Below are 26,803 nucleotides of genomic sequence, written 5' to 3'. Positions count from 1 at the left end.
TACTTTTATGTGACCATTAAATAGATACTGTTTTATCCATAATAAATACTCATGTAAATAGTAATGTATGGTACCTTTAAAAGTCCTGTGGCTTATACAGAGTTGCTTTTTTTAAGCTTCAGGATGGAATTTGCTCATTAGCTCAATTATCTCAAACTTTATAATATATTTTTTATTTTTGTAATTTTATTTTGTGATAAGCCTTATTTAAAGTCCCATGGTCAGAATTTTTGTTTGTATGTATACTATAGGGATGGAGGCATGTTACGGTGGTGCTGTCAGATCACAATCTTGTTATGTCTATACTTGACAACTGAGAGTCTTTTTCCAATACATTTAGATGTATATTTTGGTACAATTTTGAGGTTAACTCCTTTAGTAACAATTACTAAGGTTTCCAATAAAGGGATACTGCTCAATTCTAGTCTCTGTTCCTTGAACTGTGTTATTAATGCATGCCTTAACTGTAGATACTGAGAATCCAAATTCATCCTTTAAAGCGGTTGTATACCCGCTGACACTTTTTATTTTATATACCCCTGTAAGGCAAAAGGCATAATGAGCTAGTATGCACCGCATACTAGCTCATTATGAAATGCTTACCTTAGAACGAGGTGTCGGTATCTTACCTGGTCCACGCCGAGGTAGCTGACATGTTGCCTCGGCGTGTCTTCCGGGTATCGCGGCTCCAGCGCTGTGAGTGGCTGGAGCCGCAATGTCACCACTCCCGCGCATGCGCGCGGGAGATTTCTTTCTTGGCAAGGTCCGGCAACTGCCGGGCCTTCAGCCGAGAATCCCCTGTGCGCATGCGCCTCTGCAGTCAGCGGCTCATAGCAAGGGGAATACCTCCTAAACCGTACAGGTTTAGGAGATATTTTTTTTACCTACAGGTAAGCCTTATTATAGGCTTACCTGTAGGTAAAAGTTAAAAAATAGACTATACAACCGCTTTAAATCTGAGTCCTGAAATGTCCTCAAGACCCCTGCTGTATATAGCTGTGATAGTCTAACCACCCCCTTCTGTTTCCAATTGAAAAAATTCTCCAACCTCTCAAGCTCCGGCAGCTTTACATTATTCCAAATAGGTGTAAACTCATTACATCCCGAATACTGTAGTATTGATCTTGTAGTATTCCATACCTTCAGCAGCAACTTTGCCGAAGAGCATTGGTCCTCTCCCCCCAGTGACTCTGCTTCTAATGTCTCTATCAGGGATGTATGTGGGGTACAAGCAGGGCTGGACTGGGACAAAAATTTGGCCCTGGACTTCATCCAGACCGGCCCACTTTAATTTTGCAAACACACACAAAAACAGTATATAAACTATACGCAATTGCGCAAAAAATCTCTGCTCTGCAGCCCAGAGAAGGAGAGGCCTCCAGAAGTGTCCTGTTCACATATTTCTAGGGAGATATCAGTTCATTGGTGGATGAGCACTTCAGCAGAGCTCTCAGCCAACCCAGCAATGATTCCCCAAGCAGTGCTGCTGCCAAGAATGCCAGTACTGCCACTGGTCACTGATGAATTAATGTACTGCCACTGGTCACTGATGAATTAATGTACTGCCACTGGTCACTGATGAATGAATGTACTGCCACTGGTCACTGATGAATTAATGGCTGACCAGTGGTCAGTCATTATTTCATCAGTGACCAGTGGCAGTACATCCATTCATCATCAGTGATCATGACCAGCAGTGACAGTACATTAATTCATCAGTGACCATGACTACCAGTGGCAGTACATTAATTCATCAGTGACCATGACCAGTGGCCGCAAATTCATTCATCAGTGACCATGACCAGCAGTGGCACTAGTAAATTCATTCATCAGTTACCGTGACCAGTGGCAGTAAATTAATTCACCAGTGGCAATAAATTATTAATCATTTACCAAGACCAGTGGCATTAAATTAATCATTTACCGTGACCAGTGAAATTAAATTATTCATCAATTACCATGACCAGTGGCATTAAATTACTAATCAGTTACCATGACTAGTGATATTAAATTATTAATCAGTTACCATCACCAGTGACATAACATTACTAATCAGTTACCGCAGTTACCGTGACCAGTGACATTAAATTATTCATCAATTACCATGACCAGTGACATTAAATTATTCATCAATTACCATGACCAGTGACATTAAATTACTAATCAGTTATCGTGACCAGTGGCATTAAATTATTCATCAATTACCGTGACCAGTGGCATTAAATTATTCATCAATTACCATGACCAGTGACATTAAATTATCCATCAATTACCATGACCAGTGGCATTAAATTACTAATCAGTTATCGTGACCAGTGGCATTAAATTATTCATCAATTACCATGACTAGTGGCATTAAATTACTAATCAGTTATCGTGACCAGTGGCATTAAATTATTCATCAATTACCATGACCAGTGACATTAAATTACTAATCAGTTATCGTGACCAGTGGCATTAAATTATTCATCAATTACCATGACCAGTGACATTAAATTAATAATTGACCAGTGGCATTAAATTAATAATTGACCAGTGGCAATAAATTATTCATCAGTTACCGTGGTCAGCGGCATTAAATTAATAATTGACCAGTGGCATTAAATTAATATTAATGCCACTGTAGCATTAATATTAATTTAATGCCACTGGTCAATTATTAATTTAATGCCACTGGCCATGGTAACTGATGAATAATTTAACCATGACCAGTGGCAGTACATTTATAGTACAGATTTACCCCTCCCCCCCTCCATGCTGCATATTCAGTTACTTACTAATTACTATTGTTATTAGTAAAGTTATTACTATAGTGCTGCTTACTTGAATGATGACACTATAGCCTTGGTCTCTGTCACTGTACTTGCTGGTGGTGGCTGCCTGCAACTTGGTCTGGTATGGTTCTGACCCGATTCCGAATCCTCCTCCTCGGCCTCGGCTCCTCTAGGTTGCAGACTTGCAGCCAGGCTTGCTTTGCTACGCCCTGGCTCCGCCTCCTCCTATGTCCCCAGGCCGCCTCCGCCCTCCGTCCGTGAGTGACGTCACGGCACCGGGACAAAGAGGCCGCCCAAATGGCTATATTGTTAGCTGTTAGGGGGAGTGCCTGGGGGAGTGATAATGCCTGTTTTTTTGTGACGCCGGCCCGCCCGCCGAGTGCAGGAGCGGAGCCGCCCGGCGCCCGGTGATGCTCGGACGGAGAGAGACAGTGACACAGTCACTGTCTGACAGTCAGAGTCATTGGTGTAGTGGCCCGCTGCCAATCTGCCCACCGGGAATCTCCCGGTAGTCCCGATGGCCAGCACAGGCCTGGGTACAAGCCAGTATCGTTCGTGAGTTATAGCTCGTAGTAGAGTTACCCGCCTCCCAGCCACCCCCCTGTTGTAACTGAGCTGCCAGAAAATAACTCCAGGGGTGCGGCACAGCCAAACCCCCTATGTCTCTCGGCAACTACACTCCAGGTATCCATATTGGAGAGTTATGCAAAACGCATAAAAGTTGAGGCAACCATACCATTTTTATCAAGCTACAATGACCCAACACTGACAGAGGAAGACGATTCCATATACCACATTTTGCTCGAAATGCCCTTATCAGGGGCTCCAGATTTTGTAACCACTTACAGACCACCCACCATCAAAATACAGTGGTACTTTGAAGAGGGATATTGTTGTTATGGCAGCAGATAGCTGCCATTACCCCAGTATCCTCTTTTTCAGCGGGTGTTCCGCTTTCAGATAAAAGTGGTCTCTGCGGCGGATTCGCAGAGAGATCACTTTCACCGTGCTCCAGTGCCCTCTGCCACTTACCGGAGCGACAGAGTGGATCACGTCTTCTTACGTGTTAAGTATGGAGCTGACTGAGGGGAAGATGGCCCCTACCCGGCTTCATACCACTGCAGGGCGGAAGCAATGTCAAAACGTCACCTCCGCCCATAGCTCTTAAAGAGAGTTTTTTTTTTTCAAATTACATTTGTTTTTATTTTTTATTGCATTTAAGTGTAAATATGAGATCTGAGGTCTTTTTGACCCCAGATCTCATATTTAAGTAGTCCCGCCATGCTTTTGGGATGTTTACATTCCTTGTAATAGGAATAAAAATGACACAATTTTTTTTAAAGAACAGTGTAAAAAGAAAAAAAAAAAGGTAAACTAAATAAGAAAAAAAAAATTCTTAACTCGCCCCGTCCCGCTGAACTTGCGTGCAGAATCGAACGCATTTGCGAGTAGCGCCCGCATATGAAAACAGTGTTCAAACCACACATGTGAGGTATCGCCGTGATCGTTAGAGCGAGAGCAATAATTCTAGCCCTAGGCTTTTTCTGTAACTCAAAACATGCAACCTGTATAATTTTTTAAACGTTGCCTATGGAGATTTTTAAGGGTAAAAGTTTGTCGCCATTCCATGAGCCGACGCAATTTTGAAGTGTGACATGTTGGGTATCAATTTACTTGGCGTAACATCATCTTTCACAATATAAAAAAAAAGATTGGGCTAACTTTAATGTTGTCTTATTTTTTAATTTAAAAAAAGTGCACTTGTAAGACCGCTGAGCAAATACAGTGTGGCAAAAAGTATTGCAATGACCGCCATTTTATTCTCTAGGGTGTTAGAAAAAAATATATATAATGTCTGGGGGTTCTAAGTAATTTTCAAGCAAAAAAAACTGTATTTAACTTGTAAACAACAAGTTTGAAAAATAGACCCGGTCTTAAAGTGGTTAATATATACAGCTTGGGGTTTACCGTTACATTTATACACAAGTATTAAAAGCTTTCCACTCCTTGTGTCTGGCACTCTCCGGAAGCCCCTGTGCTACTCCATCCACCAAGAGGACAGATTTCTCCCAGTTAATAGAGAGCCCAGAGAACAAGCCAAATCTTTTTATTATATCCATTACTGCTGTCAATGATTGTCTCATATCTCCTAAAAACAGGGGGATATCATCCGCGTATAGCAAAATCTTTTCCTCATCCACCCCCCTTCTAAAGCCCCATATATCCCCCGCTGCTCTAATAGCTATAGCCAGCGGTTCCACCGCCAGGGCAAAAAGCAGGGGTGATAAAGGACACCCCTGCTTCATCCCCTGGGTCAGCGGAAAGTATTCAGTGACTTCATTCAGTGACCTCATTGATTCTCATTTTCATTCTTGGACCCATATACAACAATTTTACCCATTTTATAAACACAGGGCCAATGTTAAAAGCCGACAGGGCATCCCACAAGTACTGCCACTCGACACTGTCAAAGGCTTTGACAGCGTTGAGTGACAGCACGGCTCTTGAACCCAACTTGTCTGATGGAATTTGTAGATTCAAGAATAATCTCCTGATATTTAATGATGTCGACCTACCAGGGATAAAGCCACATTGGTCAGGGTGGATTTATGTATGGATTATTTTACTTAATCTACTCGCTAGTACTTTCGCCAGTATTTTGACGTCTGTTCAAAGCAGAGAGATCAGTCTATATGCCGCGGGTTGTATTGGATCTCTCCCCTCTTTTTGGTATAACTATAATTGTAGCTTCTGTCATAGATGCCGGCAGTTCTCCCTTTTTCAATGCCCCATTTAACAGCTCTAATAGTTTAGGCAACATTATCTCTCCGTAGTCACTGTAAATCTCGTTTGGAAATCCATCTGGACCTGGTATCTTATGGTTAGGTGATTCTAGTATCGCCTTTTGTAGTTCTTCAATGGTAATCAGGGGTTTCCAACAATTGCCCTATCATTTTCTGACAGGTGTGGAATGGTTAAGCCCTGCATAAAACCCGTCATTTCTCTGTCTACCTCTCCCACCTTAGACCTATATAAATCAGAGTAATAGTTTTTTTGGTGGACATAGAGGAGCCCTGAGACCTTGCCAGAAGGGCCAGCATGTGCCCAGTACTTTCTCACTCCTCATAATGGGCTTGCTTTAGAAAAAAACCTTCCATTCTCAACTTTCTTCAGGGATTCGGTACAGCTGTTGTGCCTCAGTCCAGTTAGCTAGATTATGGTTTGGCGATGGATCGTTTTCCATATCAGTCACTCTCCCAATTATTTCCGTTTCCCAGGCCTTAGTAGACTTCCTCCTAGAAATCAGTTGGATTATAATTCCTCTCAAATAGGCTTTAGTAGTGTCCCATATATCACCTTGTTTTGCTGAGGTTCTATTATAATCCAAAAATTCCCAGAGTTTATCCAGCATATGTTCTTTAGGGGTAATTAACTGCAGCCAAAAAGGATTAACTCTCCACTCTCTCCCTTCCCACCGTTTTCCTAATCTTAATGTCAGGACTAAAGGGGAGTGGTCCAACAGTCCTCTAGCCTCATATCTAATGTCTGTTACCAATGGGATAAGAGCATCATACCCTACTGCCATATGGATCCTAGAAAGCAAAGAGTGTGTATCTGAGTAACATGAAGAAATTTGTATCGCTGGGTGGCATTCCAGCCAAATACCCTTCCCGCCAAATACTCTCCTCTCCTAACAGAACAGGGATTTGTGTGTTTACTGAGAGTGGCTATGGCCACTCCCTCAGGATAGTCTGGTCTATCTCAAGGATATCTTCCAAAGACTCACCTTGCCTCTTTTTTGGTGTTTGCTTTCCAAAATGTGGTCATTCTGTCTCCAAAATGTGATATGTTGTAAGGTAATCCGATGCATAATTTATGCCCCTTGCAAACCTGAAGGTGTTCCTTGGATTTTGGGCCTCTATACGTGGTTAGGCCCTGGAAAGGTCAGTTTATTGTCAGTTTCCTAGGCGCTGAATAGGTCTCACACATGTGGTGTCCCCATGCTCAGGTTGAGTAGAATAATGTGCTTTGGGTGAAATTCTAAGTGTGCCTATGCTGTGTGGTAGAAAGATCTTATTAATTTACAACTGTGTAAAAAAGAATTCAATTTTCTTGCCACATTTTTCAAAAAAATGTGACAGAAAAATGAAATACTCATAAAACTTATGTTGCCTCTTCAAAAATACTGTTGGGTGTTTACTATCCAAACTGGGGAGGTTTTGTGGGTTTTGTACTCTAGTGGTGTTCCAGGGCCTCCAAACACAAGATAGGTAGTAAAAAAATGAGATGCCTAATTTTTGCCTGAAAGCTCCTTTGATTTTGGACCCCTATGCGACTAGACTGCAAAGAAGTTTTCTATATGCGGTATCCCCATGCTCAGAAGGAATAGCGTCTTCTAAATATGCCCATGCTGTTTGAAATATATCTTGGTAATTAACAGCTGTTTTAAAAAAAAAAAATGATTTCGTATTCTTTATTTTCCACTTTGCAAAATTGGGTCAGTTTTGCGGTGTTTCCACTGCTCTGCAAATGTAGAGCCTCAAGAATTGTCATAAGTAGTCAGGAAAATAGATGCGTAATTTATGCCCCTAGAAAGCCCAAAGGTGCTCCTTGGATTTTGGGCCCCTCTATGCATAAAAGCAGCAAAAACGTATCACACATGTGGTACCCTCATACTGGGGAAAAGCAGAAGAACGTGTTTGGTGTATAATTTTAGGTATGTCCGTGTTGTAAGTGAGAAATAGCTTTGTGAAATAAAATCACATTTTTTTTACTTTCTTCATATTTCAAAAAATGTTATTTTCTGACGAAAAATTACAACTTTAACAAAACTCACCATCACTAAAGACTTTGGGGTGTACACTTTCAAAAATAGGTCATTTTGGTGGGTATTTGTACTGTCCCAGGATTTTAGGGCCACAGGAAATGAGATAGGCCGTCAGAACCTCAGGACTGACATTGTTTAACATTTACATTACCACTAATAGCGGCAGGAGAGGGGGGCCTGAGACGGCTCACACACACAGGAGTTGACAGGCAGGGGGAGGGGGGAAAGAGGAGAGCAGCGAGTGATTGAGGCACATATATTGACCACCGTAATCAGAGCTCAGCAGCCATGATTACCGTGGTCAGCACACAGAGGGGGACACAGGAACTGGCAGGATCAACCAAGTTTTTTATAGCTTAGAGTGGGACAGATTAGTCATTACAAGCACTGTGCTGTTTAATCTGCTATAAGGGAACAGGAGCTCTTTTTTTTTAGGGTTACAACCCCTTTAACCACTTGCCACCCAGGCCAATTCTAACATTTCTCTCCTACATGTAAAAATCATAATTTTCTTGCTAGAAAATTATTAAGAACCCCCAAACGTTATATATTTTTTTTAGCAGAGACCCTAGCAAATAAAATGGCAGTTGCTTCAATTTGTTATGGTATTTGCGCAGCAATTTTTCAAACACAATTTTGTTGGAAAAATATCACTTTAATGAATAAAAAAATAAAAAATATATTATTTACCCCAATTTTTTAGTGTTATGTAAAAGATGATGTTATGCTGAGTAAATAGATATCTAACATGTCACGCTTTAAAACTGTGGAATAGCGCCAAACTTCGGTACTTAAAAATCTCCATAGGCTACTCTTTACAAATTCTTACTGTTCACCAGTTTGGAGTTACAGAGGAGGTCTAGTGCTAGATTTATTGCTCTCGCTCCAACATTTGTGATGCTACCTAACGTGTGGTTTGAACGCCATTTACGTATGCGGACGTGACCTATTTATGTGTTCGCTTCTGTGTGCGGGAACAGGGGACAGGGCTGCTTTAAAAAAAAAGAAAATATGTATTTTATTTTTTTATTTTTACACTTTCCCTTGACATTTTTTTTTTGATCACTTTTATTTCTATTACAAGGAATGTAAACATCCCTTGTACTAGGGATAGGGCATTACAGGTCTTCTTTACGGAGAGATCTGGGGTCTATATGTCCCCACATCTCTCCTCTATGGTGGAAAGCCTGAGATAAAAAAAAAAAAAAAAAAAATCGATCTCAGGCTTCCAGCAAAAACAATAGCAGTGTTTACATCTGCTGGCACCAGAAGTGACGTCGCTTCCAGCCTCCCAGGGTCATAGAGATGGTCCCCAACCAGCTCTATGGTAAACTGCTGAGGCCAGCGGATTCATTCTCCAGCTCCCCGATCACAAGAGCAAGCCGGGAGAAGCACTGGAGTGTGGCGGGAGGGGGACATTCCCTTTATATATACTGTATTTATTGGCGTATAACACTCACTTTTTTACCATGAAAATCGGGTGCAAATAGCGTGTGCGTGTTATAATATACTTCAATTTTAGCTGCCTCGGAGGGGACAAGGAGGGGGGCCAGACGAGCGCTGTCAGATTACATACAGCGAGAATCTCCTGTTTACTTGGCAGCCTCTGTAATAGGAAGTCCCGTCTCCTGGGCCGCCATTGGACCACTGTTCTGTCTATCATAGGAGATTCTCTTTGTATGTAATCTGTCGGCGCTCGTCCCACCCCCTCCCTGTCCACTCTAGGCTGCAGGTGCACGTCAATCAGGCTGCACTGATGGCAATGGTGAGGCTGCTGTATTGAAGGCAATCGTGAGGCTGTATTGATGTGGATTGATGAGGCTGCAGATGGGCACTGACCCTTATTTTGCTCCAAAGTGCCTTATTTAAAATTTTAGTTTTTTTCCAGAAACTTCCCTCTTAAAATGAATGTGCGTGTTATGCGCCTGTGCGTGTTATACGCCGATAAATACGGGTATATATAAACTGTGCAGCTGTAATGTAAAATGTAAACATAAATCCAATAAACTATATATAGCAAAGTTATCTATAACACCTATGCATTAAAAGGAATATATAAATCAAAAGTGTTCGTGCTCCGTGATATTGCACTCAGTCCTCAATGAAAAAACTAAAAACTAAACAACAATAGTCCATATAAAAAATAAAGTGCTCGTACTCCGTGAATATCAATTAATCCTTGATGAAGTATTTAAACCAAACAGCAAAAGTCCATAGTAACATCAGTCATGTGATAATAGGTGTCTTCATGCCTGGTACACACAAAACCCCCACCGGGTGTTCCCTCACCTTAAGGGCTAAAATAATAAGCCTGTATTAGATAGCAGTAGCCTGCAGAGATCCTCCTTTGCTTCCTTTATCCTATGCGGGTTTGTGGAACACTAATATAGAACACAGGACACCTGCTCCTTCCGACGATAAACCAGCTCAGAGGTCTCTATTTTCTCCTGGTATGTTTCAGAAAATCTCCTCATACATCACATGTGGAAAATGACAGAGGCATGCTATAGCGTGATACCGTTTAAAACTTTTTTAATTGCACATAAAACTCCACATATATACAACTCACATTTAAAATAAATAAAAATGCCTTTTAAAGTGCTATAGTGCTGAGGGGGGATAGAGTCACCTGTGATCTGGCTCTGCAGCCTCGGTTTTCACGGCGTTCCCCCGTCCTATGTCAGTTCTCCTGCACTTCCTTGTACCTCTCTCGTCAGCCAATCAAGCGCCTCCTACCGGTTTCGTCACTCTTGTGACTTCCTCTGGGAAGAAGATATCTGAATGATGCCTGTAGCTGCACCCATCATTCAGATATCTCCACTCAAAGTCCCCGATGTCATATGACGTCCTACGGGCAGGCAGTGGTTCTCTCTTTTGGGTGGACTGACTCTTAAAATTCTCCATAGTGATTACAGAAAATTGAGAACAGAGTATTGGAAAGTGCGAAGCATTCTTGTTTATTTTAGACAATCAGAATTAGTGATTAACAAACAATAAAAACAAAGCTAGAATCTACATCAAATCTTCTATAACTGAAGAACATAAACTATAAAATGTAATAATTATTGGATGGACCAATGAAAAGCCGACTTCTTCTGTGAGACATCAAAAGTTCAATAATGTACAGGAACCAATAAGAAGTGTTGTCCATGTATTGTCCTATCTGGCCATGTATTAGCACAGATTAGTTGAAAGGTGCGGTCTGTGTGAGTGCGGGACCGAGTCAGCACTGTATGTTTAGTGGGTCATATTACTAGAATTCAATTCCAGACGGCCTAAACCAAAGTGTACCCAAAAAAAAAATATTGTTACCCCTCCCCCAAGATATCATGAACATGAAAAAGGTTGTTAGCGTGTGTGACTTCTCTGATGTCTGACCAGGTCTACTTTATAAATTAAACATTTACTCTGAACATGAATAAGGACGTTCACCTGTGTGAGTTCTCTGGTGTCTGAGCAGACTATTGTTCCGAATGAAACAATTCCCGCACTCTGAACAAGAAAAGGGACGCTCACCAATGTGAGTTCTTTGGTGTAAAACGAGGTCTCTTTTTTCAATGAAAGATTTCCCGCACTCTGAACATGAAAAAGGACGCTCATCCGTATGAATTTTCTGGTGTTTACCAAGGTTTCCTTTATCAGCGAAATTTCCCACACTCTGAACATGAATAGGGATGCTCACCTGTGTGAATTCTCTGGTGTTTATGAAGGTCTTTATTCGTAATAAAAGATTTCCCGCAATCTGAACACAAATATGGACGATCACCGTGTGAGTCTTCTGGTGTGCGACAAGGATACATTTCTGATTGAAACATGCCCCGCACTCTGAACAGGAATAGGGACGCTCACCCGTGTGAGTTCTTTGGTGTCTAATAAGTTTTCCTTTCTCAATGAAGCATTTCTCGCACTCTGAACATGAATAGGGACGTTCACCTGTGTGACTTATCTGGTGTATAACAAGGTCTCTATTATGAAAGAAACATTTCCCGCACTCTGAGCATGAATAGAGACGTTCTCCTGTGTGAATTATCTGGTGTTTTAGAAGATTTTTATTATAAATGAAACATTTCCCGAACTCTGAACATGAATAGGGACGCTCACCAGTGGGAATTTTCTTGTGCATAAGAAGTGACCATTTTTTTGCAAACAATTTCCCACACTCTGAACATGACAATTAACTCTCTTCTGTGGGAATTCCGTCATGGCTTAAAGAAGGTTCCTTGGGAATAGATGGATCTATTGAAGTATCTGTACTGTGAGCTCCTATATTCTTGGTGTGTGATCCGTCAGAAGATTCCTCAGGATTAGAGGGATCCATTGATCTCCCCAATTGGGAAGGTCAGGGATGTATATTTGGAGTAACGGGATTTCCTCCCAGAGAATATTGTACAATGTTATTATCTTCTGCTTTATAATCTAGAGATACAATGAGATGTTCCTCAGAGGTATTCCGGACATTGTGTCCACCTGTTGCAAAACAATTTAACATTAAATGTTACAACCTTCAATTCAGGAATCATATATGTTGGTCCATCACCAAATAATTTATAAGAGCTCTGGCATGGATTTGGGGGCATTTAGAAGAGAAAAATATGGATAAAAACCAAGCAAAAGTGTCCAGCGCTCCAAACCCAAAGTGCACAGTGCTATGTCTCTTCTGTTTTTGTGTGCAAAGTTCTCTGACAGAGTTCAATAAAAATGCTCTCAGTGCTCCGCACTACTCGCTATCCTCCACTTTCACATCAGAGAACTCACCGGAATTCTATGATCCCTCTCTTACTAATGGGTCATTAAGCCCTTGTATCCCCCAAGGGGAAGATCATCCAGGACCACCACCTCTATACTACATCTCCAGTTATCTCATATCATACCTGCCGGTATTTTCTCACCTCAGATCCATCCCAGACTCTGAGACATCAACAAAGATGGCTGCCATGCCATCACCTTCTGCAGCGCTCTCCACCAATCAGCACATAGAATAAGGCCAATGACAGAAAGCCCCTACAACAGCTCTGTAAGGTGATTGAAAGGAGAGGAGCCGCAGTGCTGTCAAGGATGATGTTGAGAAGGTGGTCCTGGATGATCTTCCCCTTGATGGATACAAGCTCTTATTGACCCATTGGTAACCGAAGAGTCATGGAATTACGGTCAGTTCTCTGATGTGAAGGTGAAGTATAGCAGGTGGGGTGGAACATTTTTATTAATCTCTGGAAGAGAATTTTGCATGAGAGGAGAGAAGAGACATAGAACTGTGCACGTTGTGTTTGGAACGCTGGACAGTTTCTTATTTGTATATTGAAGCGCTTTCAAGTTAGAAATTGAGAAAGGAGATGGACCTTCCTCCACCTCATTTCTGGAAAACATGATGACATAATGAATAATGGATATGAAACCTTCATATGGTGTCCAGTACCTCCTTCTCATTTGTTTGAAACATGACATTATATTGAGGAATGGACATGGACCTTTCATATGATATACAGTATCTCCACTTCATTTGTTGGGCACAATATACAGGATACATTGGGTAATGGGGTGGGTACATCGAGGATGTTCTTGCTGTTGACAGTTAAGGTTTCTCAGTATTTACTTTACAGAAGGATGTGATGATCTCTATTTTGTACATGAGAAGCAAACTTTGTGTGTAACTAAATAAAGAAAACCTCTGTATATAGAAGGGGTTTCTTGTTTTTACAGCTGTGTGGATGAGGGATAGTCTCATTCTAGATGAATATACACAGGTATATAAATGAGGGATGGTGTGCTGTTCCTGTGTGGAATCCTAGGAATACAGAGGACAGGGACATCTCTCTGGTGGGTTCCCATTACTGGATCCATTTGTAGGAAACACACACACTGACTGAATACATTGTTTTGATGTGTTTATCAGATGATGGGGGATCTAGGTGGACCCTCCGTACTGCTCTCGCCTTTACAATAAAGTCTCCTCTTAACCGGTGATGTGAGAGGTAGCTGATTCTGCATCATGACGTCCTTGTAGAGATCCTTGTGTCCTTCTAAATACTCCCACTCCTCCATGGCAGTGCTGGGACAAGGCCATTTGGTGCCCAGGGCAAAGATGGCAAACTGCGCCCCCCCCCCCCATTTTTAAGAAAGAATCAATGTAATTTCAAAACAAGGATATACTTAAAACAATACAAATTCAATTAGGTTTAATGCGATAGAAACAGAGTTCACTCACACCTTTTAATTATATGTACAGTCAGGTCCATAAATATTGGGACATTGACACAATTCTAATCTATTTGGCTCTATACACCACCACATTGGATTCCACCACTGGTCCACAGTGGGAGGATTCCCCCTTCCACCTGGAATGTGTAGATGGGGGAATTGGAACATTCTTTTTTTTCATTCAACCTAATAGTTGAATGAAAAAAGTGATCAATGTATGGGCAGCCCAAGAGCTAACACTAAGATAGTTTAACCTCTTGACATCCACGCTATAGCTGAATGACGGCCACAGCGCGGACCTGAATTTCCGGGAGTGCACGTGCCCTGTGCCCGCTGTGATCACCGAGTCACTGAGTCCCGATCCCCTTACAATGTGATCAGCTGTCAGCCAATGACAGCTGATCACATGATCAAAAGAAAAGCTCTGTGATCGTTTTTTTTTTCTCCTCACGCTGACAGTGCGAGGAGAAAAAAAAGCTGATCACCGGCTCATCTGCAAGGGACATCGGTCCCGAAGAGGAAGAGGCAATTATGCCTCATCTGTGCCACCTGCCATTGCCACCTACTTATGCCCATGAGTGCCACCTATCAATGCCCACAAGTGCCACCTATCAATGCCACCTAGCAGTGCTGCCTATCAGTGTAACTGATCAGTGCCCATTATTGCCACCCATCAGTGCCACCTCATCAGCGTACATCAATGAAGGAGAAAAATTACCTGTTTTAAAATTTTATAACATAATATAATAACATTTTTTTTTTTTTTTAATTCGGTCTTTTTACATTTTTTTTTAACAATAAATAAAAACGCAGAGGTGATCAAATACCACCAAAAGAAAGCTCTATTTGTGGGGAAAAAATGATAAAAGTACAGTGTTGTATGATCGCGCAGTTGTCATTCAAAGTGCGCCAGCGCTGAAAGCTGAAAATTGGTCTGGATAGGAGGGGTGTTTAAGTGCCCAGTAAGCAAGTGGTTAAATCTCAGCTGTTTCCGTGAGAACTGGCTGAGATTAAAACCATTAATGGGCAGGCTGAAAGTACCAAGTTGATTGATCAAATTGGGTACAACCAGCCTGCCAGATACTCTATGATTATCACTAGCGGTTGCAATATCTGCTAGTGATAATCACTGTTTGTGGGGACAATACAATTGCTCAGCAGAAGGGATTCCCTGTCAGCACTGACTGAACTGACAGGGGAATCGTGTCAATTTCTTTCCGGAAATCTGTGGTTACTGGAAAGAAATTTGTACCATCTAATGTCTAACTGAAAGTGAAAGTTAGTGAATATCTTGAAAGAACATGAGGGGGAGGACAGATGGGGGATGGAGATAAGGACAGTTCAGTGATCACTGTGTACTGCAGTGTGCACATGACTCACCCAGGTCCAGGCTGGAAGCTCAGGCATCTTTGGCACACAGGATTGTGCAGCTTTTCATATCTCCCGCCCCCACACATCCCTTCTCTTCAGATACATCTGCACATCGGGGATAGTGTGGGCGGGGCGGGAAGTCACTGGAGGAGCAGAGGTGGGAGGAGCTGTATTCCTCCCCTGATCTCCCGTCAGTGAGGGGGAGGTGATGGTTCGCTGGGCTGTGTAAGTGTCACAGACACTACAGAGATGCAGCCACGGTCTCAGCATTTACAGACTGATTCTCCTGTCCTACAGACAGGAGAAATCAGTCTGTTTCTTCACAGTTAGCAAGATAATGGGAGGCTTGTCCGCCCCTCCCTCTGCTGGTTCAATCCCTCCTGAACTCGCTCTCCTCCCTGCCAATGAGGGGGAGGGAGCAGATCGGTCGGAGCGGCTCTCATATTATGCTCAGTCAGCGAGCAGAGGGAGGGGGAGAAATCCGCCCCCTCTCACACTCCGCCCAGGGCACCCGCCCCTCTCGCCCACCCCTTGTACTGGCCCTGCTCCATGGAGAAATAGACAGTGACATCCTGACACCTTATAGGAACCTGACACACACAATGATACAGTCACCATCCAGACACATCCCTTGACTGTTAATGGATAATGTCCCAGAATTCCAGACACCGCTCACCTCTCCTGTCAGCAGCTCCATCATCTTCTTGATGACTTCTAGGATCTTCTTGGCACTGGTTACCTCTGTTGTCAGGCAGTGAGGTGGAGGCACTGTGATGGGTGATGTCCTGAGAAGACGACTGCTGGGTGTTAACAGATCACCAGATATTTTTCTCACTACTTTATAATCCTATGTATAGAGAGAAAATAACAATTATCACTACAGACATAGCAGAATCCTCCTCATCTCTCTGGTCAGGTCTGGGTTTTATTCATAGAGATAAGAATGCTGTCATGTGACCTCTTAGAATCTTCCTCACCTCTCCGGTCAGCAGGTAGATGATATCCAGGGTGAGGTCCAATATTCTTTCAGTCGTGTGATTTTTGCCTTTCTCCGTCTTCATTGATGTGGTCATGTGATCTACACAGGACTTTCCTCTCTGTAGACAGATAATAAACTGAGAATTATTTGGACTGTACTGGGATGAAAAATGTCTGCACAGAGTTCTGACATTTTAAATTCCATTCAAATAACAACTCCTACCAAAATCTTTCATTTTAGGCTCAAAATAACTGGGGAAGAGTTAGGACTTTTTTCTTTCACTTCCTGTCCACCATTTATCTAAGTCTATAAACCAGAAGCTCTGGGTGGATAGTTGAATAAATGTCTCTATATTTAGGATGTACCTGGTCTATAAACTATTGGCTCTGGATTGGCAGTTGAATAAATGTCTCTATATTTAGGATGTATCTGATCTATAAACCAGAGGCTCTGGATGGACAGTTGGAATTGGTTCTCTATTTGGGATGTATCTGGTCTATAAACCAGAGGCTCTGGATTGACAGTTGAATAAATGGCTCTATATTTAAGATGTATCTGATCTATAAACCAGAGGCTCTGGATGAACAGTTGGAATTGGTTCTATATTTAGGATGTATCTGGTCTATAAACCAGAGGCTCTGGATGGACAGTTGAATAAATGGCTCTATATTTAAGATGTATCTGATCGATAAACCAGAGGCTCTGGATGGACAGTTGGATAAATGACTCTATGTTTAGTATGTACTTGGTCTATAAACCAGAGGCTCTGGATTGGCAGTTGAATAAATGTCTCTATATTTAGGATGCATCTGATCTATAAACCAGAGGCTCTGGATGGACAGTTGGAATTGGTTCTATATTTAGGATGTATCTGGTCTATAAACCAGAGGCTGTGGATGGACAGTTGAATAAATGGCATTATATATAGGATGTATCTGACCTATAAACCAGAGGCTTTGGATGGACAGTTGGATAAATGGTTCTATATTTAGAATATATCTGGTCTATAAACCAGAGGCTCTGGATGGACAGTTGGATAAATTGCTCTATATTTAGGATGTATCCAGTCTACAAACCAGAGGCTCTGGATGTACAGTTGGATAAATGGTTCTATATTTAAGATGTATCTGATCTATAAACCAGAGGCTCTGGATGGACAGCTGGAATTGGTTCCCTATTTAGGATGTATCTGGTCTATAAACCAAAGGCTCTGGATGGACAGTTGAATAAATGGCTCAATATTTAAGATGTATCTGATCTATAAACCAGAGGCTCTGGATGGACAGTTGGAATTGGTTCTATATTTAGGATGTATCTGGTCTATAAACCAGAGGCTCTGGATGGACAGTTGAATAAATGGCTCTATATTTAAGATGTATCTGATCTATAAACCAGAGGCTCTGGGTGGACAGTTAGATAAATGACTCTATGTTTAGTATGTACTTGGTCTATAAACCAGAGGCTCTGGATTGGCAGTTGAATAAATGTCTCTATATTTAGGATGCATCTGATCTATAAACCAGAGGCTATGGATGGACAGTTGGATAAATGGTTCTATATTTAGAATATATCTGGTCTATAAACCAGAGGCTCTGGAGTAAAACATTGATAAATGGCTCTATATATAGGATGTATCTGGTCTACAAACCAAAGGCTCTGGATGTACAGTTGGATAAATGTCTCTATATTTAGGATGTATCCGGTCTACAAACCAGAGGCTCTGGATTGACAGTTGGATAAATTGCTCTATATTTAGGATGTATCCAGTCTACAAACCAGAGGCTCTGGATGTACAGTTGGATAAATTGCTCTATATTTAGGATGTATCCGATCTATAAACCAGAGGCTCTGGATGGACAGTTGGAATTGGCTCTATATTTAGGATGTATCTGATCTATAAACCAGAGGCTCTGGATAGACAGTTGGATAAATGGCTCTATATTTAGGATGTACTTGGTCTATAAACCAGAGGCTCTGGATTGGCAGTTGAATAAATGTCTCTATATTTAGGATGTATCTGATCTATAAACCAGAGGCTCTGGATGGACAGTTGAATAAATGGTTCTATATTTATAATGTATCTGGGCTATAAACCAGTGACTCTGGAGTAAAACTTTGATAAATGGCTATATTTAGGATGTATCTGATCTATAAACCAGAGGCTCTGGATGGACAGTTAGATAAATTGCGTTATATTTAGGATGTATCTGGTCTACAAACCAGAGGCTCTGGATGTACAGTTGGATAAATGGCTCTATATTTAGGATGTATCCGGTCTACAGTCCAGAGGCTCTGGATGGACAGTTGGATAAATTGCTCTATATTTAGGATGTATCCAGTCTACAAACCAGAGGCTCTGGATGTACAATTGGATAAATGGTTCTATATTTAGGATGTATATGGTCTATAAACCAGAGGCTCCAGATGGACAGTTGGATAAATGGCTCTATATTTAGGATGTATCTGGTCTGAAAACCAGAGGCTCTGGATGTACAGTTGGATAAATGGCTCTATATTTAGGATGTATCTGGTCTACAAACCAGAGGCTCCATATGGGCATTTGGATAAATTGCTCTCTATTTAGGATGTATTCAGTCTACAAACCAGAGGCTCTGGACGTACAGTTGGTTAAATGGTTCTATATTTAGGATGCATCCGGTCTACAAACCAGAGGCTCTGGATGGACAGTTGGATAAATTGCTCTATATTTAGGATGTATCCAGTTTACAAACCAGAGGCTCTGGATGTACAATTGGATAAATGGTGCTATATTTAGGATGCATCTGGTCTATACACCAGAGGTTCTGGATGAACAGTTGAATAAATATCTCTATATTTAGGATGTGTCTGGTCTATAAACCAGAGGCTCTAGATGGACAGTTAAATAAATGGCTGTATATTTAGCATATACCTGGTCTATAAACCAGAGGCTCTGGATTGGCAGTTGAATAAATGGCTCTATATTTAGGATGTATCTGATCTATAAACCAGAGGCTCTGGATGGACAGTTGAATAAATTGCTCTATATTTAGGATGTATGCGGTCTACAAACCAGAGGCTCTGGATGGACAGTTGGATAAATTGCTCTATATTTAGAATGTATCCAGTCTACAAACCAGAGGCTCTGGATGTACAGTTGGATAAATGGTTCTATATTTAGAATGTATCTGGTCTATAAACCAGAGGCTCCAGATGGACAGTTGGATAAATGGCTTTATATTTAGGATGCATCTGGTCTATAAACCAGGAGGTCTGGATGGACAATTGGATAGATGGCTCTAAATTTAGGATTAAGGATGAGCTCAGGCGTGTTCGCAAACAGCAAGTGCAGAGCACGCCAGGAAGTTGGCACTGCACAGCGCTAATCACAGGCAGTGAGACATTTCCCGATCTCTGCAACCGCGCATTTGGGACAATGTCCCACTGCTTGTGATTAGCGCACTGCAATGCTGACTTCCTGGCGGGCTCTACACATGCTGTTTGCGAACACACCTGAGCTCATCTTTATTTAGGATGTATTTGGTCTATAAACCAGAGGCTCCAGATGGACAGTTGGATAAATATCTCTATTTTTAGGATGTATCTTATCTATAAACCAGAGGCTCTGGATGGACAGTTGTATATGTAACTCTGTACATATTATAATAGTGTAGAAGCATCTGCTGTATTTAAAGGACATCTCAGTGACTATGGAGGAAGAGGCAATAAATGTCAAACAATTCTTATTACCTCCTCTGCTGCCGAGTGAAGGAATATCTCCCTCTACTTCCTGCAAACATTGCTCTCTCTATGAACTTCCTTATTGTGGATGACATCACTTCCTGTCTGTATCTTCTATCACTTCCTGTCTCTGCGTTCCACTGACAATACGCGAGTTCACCATCTGTGGATAAAACAAAAACTGCAGCTGGTGTTTTTAAATTCTTTACAGCCAACATCCACAGAAGATCTGTACTTAGTTCTTCTGTATGTATGTTTTTTATTGAATTGTCTACATTTATGTGACCATTAAATAATTATAGTTTTATCCATAATAAATAGTAAAGTATGGTAAAAGTTAAAAAGTCCTGTGGCTTATACAGAGTTTCGTATTTTAAGCTTCAGGATGGAATTTGCTCATTAGCCCAAACTTCGTAATATATTTTCTATTTTTGTAATTTTATTTTGTGATGAGCCTCATTTAAAGTCCCATGACCAGAACTTTTGTTTGTATGTATACTATAAGGATGGAGGCATGTTAAGGTGGCGTGTCGCGATCACGTTCTTCTTATGTCTATGCACATTGGGTGGAAGACTCCCTGGTCTCCTGTGATCGGCCAAACCACCATTATATGTTTTTTCATTATACATTATATATTTTCTTTCATGCTGGTTTCGATTTCATTCCAGATTCCTGGTCTATAAACTATTGGCTCTGGATTGGCAGTTGAATAAATGTCTCTATATTTAGGATGTATCTGATCTATAAACCAGAGGCTCTGGATGGACAGTTGGAATTGGTTCTCTATTTAGGATGTATCTGGTCTATAAACCAGAGGCTCTGGATTGACAGTTGAATAAATGGCTCTATATTTAAGATGTATCTGATCTATAAACCAGAGGCTCTGGATGAACAGTTGGAATTGGTTCTATATTTAGGATGTATCTGGTCTATAAACCAGAGGCTCTGGATGGACAGTTGAATAAATGGCTCTATATTTAAGATGTATCTGATCGATAAACCAGAGGCTCTGGATGGACAGTTGGATAAATGACTATGTTTAGTATGTACTTGGTCTATAAACCAGAGGCTCTGGATTGGCATTTGAATAAATGTCTCTATATTTAGGATGCATCTGATCTATAAACCAAAGGCTCTGGATGGACAGTTGGAATTGGTTCTATATTTAGGATGTATCTGGTCTATAAACCAGAGGCTCTGGATGGACAGTTGGATAAATGGTTCTATATTTAGACTATATCTGGTCTATAAACCAGAGGCTCTGGAGTAAAACATTGATAAATGGCTCTATATATAGGATGTATCTGGTCTACAAACCAAAGGCTCTGGATGTACAGTTGGATAAATGGCTCTATATTTAGGATGTATCCGGTCTACAAACCAGAGGCTCTGGATGGACAGTTGGATAAATTGCTGTATATTTAGGATGTATCCAGTCTACAAACCAGAGGCTCTGGATGTACAGTTGGATAAATGGTTCTATATTTAAGATGTATCTGATCTATAAACCAGAGGCTCTGGATGGACAGCTGGAATTGGTTCCCTATTTAGGATGTATCTGGTCTATAAACCAAAGGCTCTGGATGGACAGTTGAATAAATGGCTCTATATTTAAGATGTATCTGATCTATAAACCGGAGGCTCTGGATGGACAGTTGGAATTGGTTCTATATTTAGGATGTATCTGGTCTATAAACCAGAGGCTCTGGATGGACAGTTGAATAAATGGCTCTATATTTAAGATGTATCTGATCTATAAACCAGAGGCTCTGGATGGACAGTTAGATAAATGACTCTATGTTTAGTATGTACTTGGTCTATAAACCAGAGGCTCTGGATTGGCAGTTGAATAAATGTCTCTATATTTAGGATGCATCTGATCTATAAACCAGAGGCTCTGGATGGACAGTTGGAATTGGTTCTATATTTAGGATGTATCTGGTCTATAAACCAGAGGCTGTGGATGGACAGTTGAATAAATGGCATTATATATAGGATGTATCTGACCTATAAACCAGAGGCTTTGGATGGACAGTTGGATAAATGGTTCTATATTTAGAATATATCTGGTCTATAAACCAGAGGCTCTGGAGTAAAACATTGATAAATGGCTCTATATATAGGATGTATCTGGTCTACAAACCAAAGGCTCTGGATGTACAGTTGGATAAATGGCTCTATATTTAGGATGTATCCAGTCTACAAACCAGAGGCTCTGGATGGACAGTTGGATAAATTGCTCTATATTTAGGATGTATCCAGTCTACAAACCAGAGGCTCTGGATGTACAGTTGGATAAATGGTTCTATATTTAAGATGTATCTGATCTATAAACCAGAGGCTCTGGATGGACAGCTGGAATTGGTTCCCTATTTAGGATGTATCTGGTCTATAAACCAAAGGCTCTGGATGGACAGTTGAATAAATGGCTCTATATTTAAGATGTATCTGATCTATAAACCAGAGGCTCTGGATGGACAGTTAGATAAATGACTCTATGTTTAGTATGTACTTGGTCTATAAACCAGAGGCTCTGGATTGGCAGTTGAATAAATGGCATTATATATAGGATGTATCTGACCTATAAACCAGAGGCTTTGGATGGACAGTTGGATAAATGGCTCTATATTTAGAATATATCTGGTCTATAAACCAGAGGCTCTGGAGTAAAACATTGATAAATGGCTCTATATTTAGGATGTATCCGTCTACAAACCAGAGGCTCTGGATTGATAGTTGGATAAATTGCTCTATATTTAGGATGTATTCAGTCTGCAAACCAGAGGCTCTGGATGTACAGTTGGATAAATGGTTCTATATTTAGGATGTATCTGGTCTATAAACCAGAGGCTCCAGATGGACAGTTGGATAAATGGCTCTATATTTAGGATGCATCTGGTCTATAAACCAGAGGCTCTGGATGGACAGTTGAATACATGGCTATATATTTAGGATGCACCTGGTCTATAAACCAGAGGCTCTGGATTGGCGGTTGAATAAATGGCTGTATATTTAGGATGTATCCGATCTATAAACCAGAGGCTCTGGATGGACAGTTGGAATTGGCTCTATATTTAGGATGTATCTGATCTATAAACCAGAGACTCTGGATGGACAGTTGGATAAATGACTCTATATTTAGGATGTACCTGGTCTATAAACCAGAGGCTCTGGATTGGCAGTTGAATAAATGTCTCTATATTTAGGATGTATCTGATCTATAAACCAGAGGCTCTGGATGGACAGTTGAATAAATGGTTCTATATTTATAATGTATCTGGGCTATAAACCAGAGACTCTGCAGTAAAACTTTGATAAATGGCTATATTTAGGATGTATCTGATCTATAAACCAGAGGCTCTGGATGGACAGTTGGATAAATTGCGTTATATTTAGGATGTATCTGGTCTACAAACCAGAGGCTCTGGATGTACAGTTGGATAAATGGCTCTATATTTAGGATGTATCCGGTCTACAGTCCAGAGGCTCTGGATGGACAGTTGGATAAATTGCTCTATATTTAGGATGTATCCAGTCTACAAACCAGAGGCTCTGGATGTACAATTGGATAAATGGTTCTATATTTAGGATGTATATGGTCTATAAACAGAGGCTCCAGATGGACAGTTGGATAAATGGTTCTATATTTAGGATGTATCTGGTCTGAAAACCAGAGGCTCTGGATGTACAGTTGGATAAATGGCTCTATATTTAGGATGTATCCGGTCTACAAACCAGAGGCTCCATATGGGCATTTGGATAAATTGCTCTCTATTTAGGATGTATTCAGTCTACAAACCAGAGGCTCTGGATGTACAGTTGGTTAAATGGTTCTATATTTAGGATGCATCCGGTCTACAAACCAGAGGCTCTGGATGGACAGTTGGATAAATTGCTCTATATTTAGGATGTATCCAGTTTAAAAACCAGAGGCTCTGGATGTACAGTTGGATAAATGGTGCTATATTTAGGATGTATCTGGTCTATACACCAGAGGTTCTGGATGAACAGTTGAATAAATATCTCTATATTTAGGATGTGTCTGGTCTATAAACCAGAGGCTCTAGATGGACAGTTAAATAAATGGCTGTATATTTAGCATATACCTGGTCTACAAACCAGAGGCTCTGGATTGGCAGTTGAATAAATTGCTCTATATTTAGGATGTATCTGATCTATAAACCAGAGGCTCTGGATGGACAGTTGAATAAATTGCTCTGTATTTTGAATGTATCTGGGCTACAAACCAGAGGCTCTGGATCTACAGTTGGATAAATGGCTCTATATTTAGGATGTATGCGGTCTACAAACCAGAGGCTCTGGATGGACAGTTGGATAAATTGCTCTATATTTAGAATGTATCCAGTCTACAAACCAGAGGCTCTGGATGTACAGTTGGATAAATGGTTCTATATTTAGAATGTATCTGGTCTATAAACCAGAGGCTCCAGATGGACAGTTGGATAAATGGCTCTATATTTAGGATGTATCTGGTCTATAAACCAGAGGCTCTGGATGGACAGTTGGATACATGGTTCTATATTTAGGATGTATCTGGTCTATAAACCAGGAGGTCTGGATGGACAATTGGATAGATGGCTCTAAATTTAGGATTAAGGATGAGCTCAGGCGTGTTCGCAAACAGCACGTGCAGAGCCCGCCAGGAAGTTGGCACTGCACAGCGCTAATCACAGCCAGTGAGACATTTCCCAATCTCTGCAGCCGCGCATTTGGGACAATGTCCCACTGCTTGTGATTAGCGCACTGCAATGCTGACTTCCTGGCGGGCTCTACACATGCTGTTTGCGAACACACCTGAGCTCATCTTTATTTAGGATGTATTTGGTCTATAAACCAGAGGCTCCAGATGGACAGTTGGATAAATATCTCTATTTTTAGGATGTATCTTATCTATAAACCAGAGGCTCTGGATGGACAGTTGTATATGTAACTCTGTACATATTATAATAGTGTAGAAGCATCTGCTGTATTTAAAGGACATCTCAGTGACTATGGAGGAAGAGGCAATAAATGTCAAACAATTCTTATTACCTCCTCTGCTGCCGAGTGAAGGAATATCTCCCTCTACTTCCTGCAAACATTGCTCTCTCTATGAACTTCCTTTCTGTGGATGACATCACTTCCTGTCTGTATCTTCTATCACTTCCTGTCTCTGCGTTCCACTGACAATACGCGAGTTCACCATCTGTGGATAAAACAAAAACTGCAGCTGGTGTTTTTAAATTCTTTACAGCCAACATCCACAGAAGATCTGTACTTAGTTCTTCTGTATGTATGTTTTTTATTGAATTGTCTACATTTATGTGACCATTAAATAATTATAGTTTTATCCATAATAAATAGTAAAGTATGGTAAAAGTTAAAAAGTCCTGTGGCTTATACAGAGTTTCGTATTTTAAGCTACAGGATGGAATTTGCTCATTAGCCCAAACTTCGTAATATATTTTCTATTTTTGTAATTTTATTTTGTGATAAGCCTCATTTAAAGTCCCATGCCCAGAACTTTTGTTTGTATATATACTATAGGGATGGAGGCATGTTACGGTGGCGCTGTCAGATCACGTTCTTCTTATGTCTATGCACATTGGGTGGAAGACTCCCTGGTCTCCTGTGATCGGCCAAACCACCATTATATGTTTTTTCATTATACATTATATATTTTCCTTCATGCTGGTTTCGATTTCATTTCAGTTTTCTTTTTAATTTTCATAGAACCTATCATACAGTTTTTGCAACTTTGGTTAACATCTCTCAGCTCCACGATGGGTGGGGGTTTGTCATGTCTCTGTCCTATTCCCGGGGTTGCGATGCACGGCATGACTTCCCCTCCCATTCCCCATTTGGGTGCAGGTGGGGAATGCCCTCCTGTGCATGCAGACACGTCCCGCTAGTGATGTCTTTTGACGCTGCGATGCTGGCGTGGCTGTGTACCATCTGACGCCTGGGATAGGTGGATGAGGACGCATCCTTGCCTGATCCTCATTGGCATCCAGCATGACGCTAGCGGGGCCCCGCCCGGTCTCATGGGTATTTAACCAGACCTGGCCAGCACACGTGTTTCTGCACTTCCCACCAGACAAACACATCTATCCAGTTCCCACACGGAGTCACAACAGTGTTTTTTGTTTGGGTGAGTTATGTGTTTTTTTACACACACTTTTACACACATTTTTGATCTTTTTTCACAGCCAGTGGTCTTTTGACTTTTGTGACTCGTATTTATTTTCACATTCACTTTACCATCTTTCCCCAGGATGTCCAGTGATGGCACTGTTCATCAGTTTATTTTTTCTTTCTTTTTGACATTTTTTTCTTTTTCATCCCATCTACATCTTCACGGCTGTCCTTGGTCAGTTGGAGCACATTTGTCAGACAAATATACACTGTTTGTTATATCTACCCATACTCACCCACATATTTTTTATTATGTTTTTTCAGACCAGTGTTGATCAGATGTGCTTTTCTGCTTCCCATACATTGATCACCTCTCCCCCTAGCCGGTTCCTGTGCTGTTCCCCTGGTTCGGGGGGGATGTCCCTGCCTTAGCCCCAGGTCAGACTTTGTCATTGGCAACCCTCACATCCATCTTGTAGGCTGGATTTTTATTCTGAGCTGACATGTGAGTATCAGACTTCTGGCCTCTGTCATATCATTTTTTCAGAAAATATCTCATACTGTTCCCCTCACTTTTCTCTGGTAGTCCAATTATACGAACATTGTTCCTCGTTAGCCGGTTCTCCACATCCTCCAGTCTATCATTTTGTCTATCAACTGTGATAAGGATAACTTAGGTTGTTATTATTATTATTATACAGGATTTATATAGCGCCGACAGTTTACGCAGCGCTTTACAACAACAATTAGGGCAGACAGTACAAGTACAATACAATTCAATACAGGAGGAATCAGAGGGC

General features: G+C 41.1%; 1 protein-coding gene across 1 annotated transcript; it reads right to left on the bottom strand.

Annotated features, from left to right (window-relative positions):
- Window positions 1-10,126: 10,126 nt before the first annotated feature.
- LOC141104922 (uncharacterized) lies at window positions 10,127-25,165 on the bottom strand. Its single transcript, XM_073594728.1, has 5 exons — window positions 24,921-25,165; window positions 19,877-20,030; window positions 16,146-16,265; window positions 15,845-16,015; window positions 10,127-12,069 (listed from the first exon to the last, which is right to left on the bottom strand). Exon 5 carries the CDS (start codon window positions 11,723-11,725, stop codon window positions 11,006-11,008), a length of 720 nt encoding a protein of 239 aa, XP_073450829.1. The 5' UTR covers window positions 11,726-12,069; window positions 15,845-16,015; window positions 16,146-16,265; window positions 19,877-20,030; window positions 24,921-25,165; the 3' UTR covers window positions 10,127-11,005.
- Window positions 25,166-26,803: the final 1,638 nt, after the last annotated feature.

The sequence above is a fragment of the Aquarana catesbeiana genome, linkage group LG08 (genome assembly GCF_042186555.1).
Source record: "Aquarana catesbeiana isolate 2022-GZ linkage group LG08, ASM4218655v1, whole genome shotgun sequence".
NCBI classification, from domain to species: domain Eukaryota; kingdom Metazoa; phylum Chordata; class Amphibia; order Anura; family Ranidae; genus Aquarana; species Aquarana catesbeiana.
The sequence above is the reverse complement of the archived record's forward strand: the minus strand, read 5'-3'. Positions and strand labels throughout refer to the sequence as shown.

What these genes read in the sequence shown, in the direction of transcription:
- LOC141104922 (XM_073594728.1), bottom strand. Translation starts at nt 11,725, where the DNA reads ATGCACAAGAAAATTCCCACTGGTGAGCGTCCCTATTCATGTTCAGAG.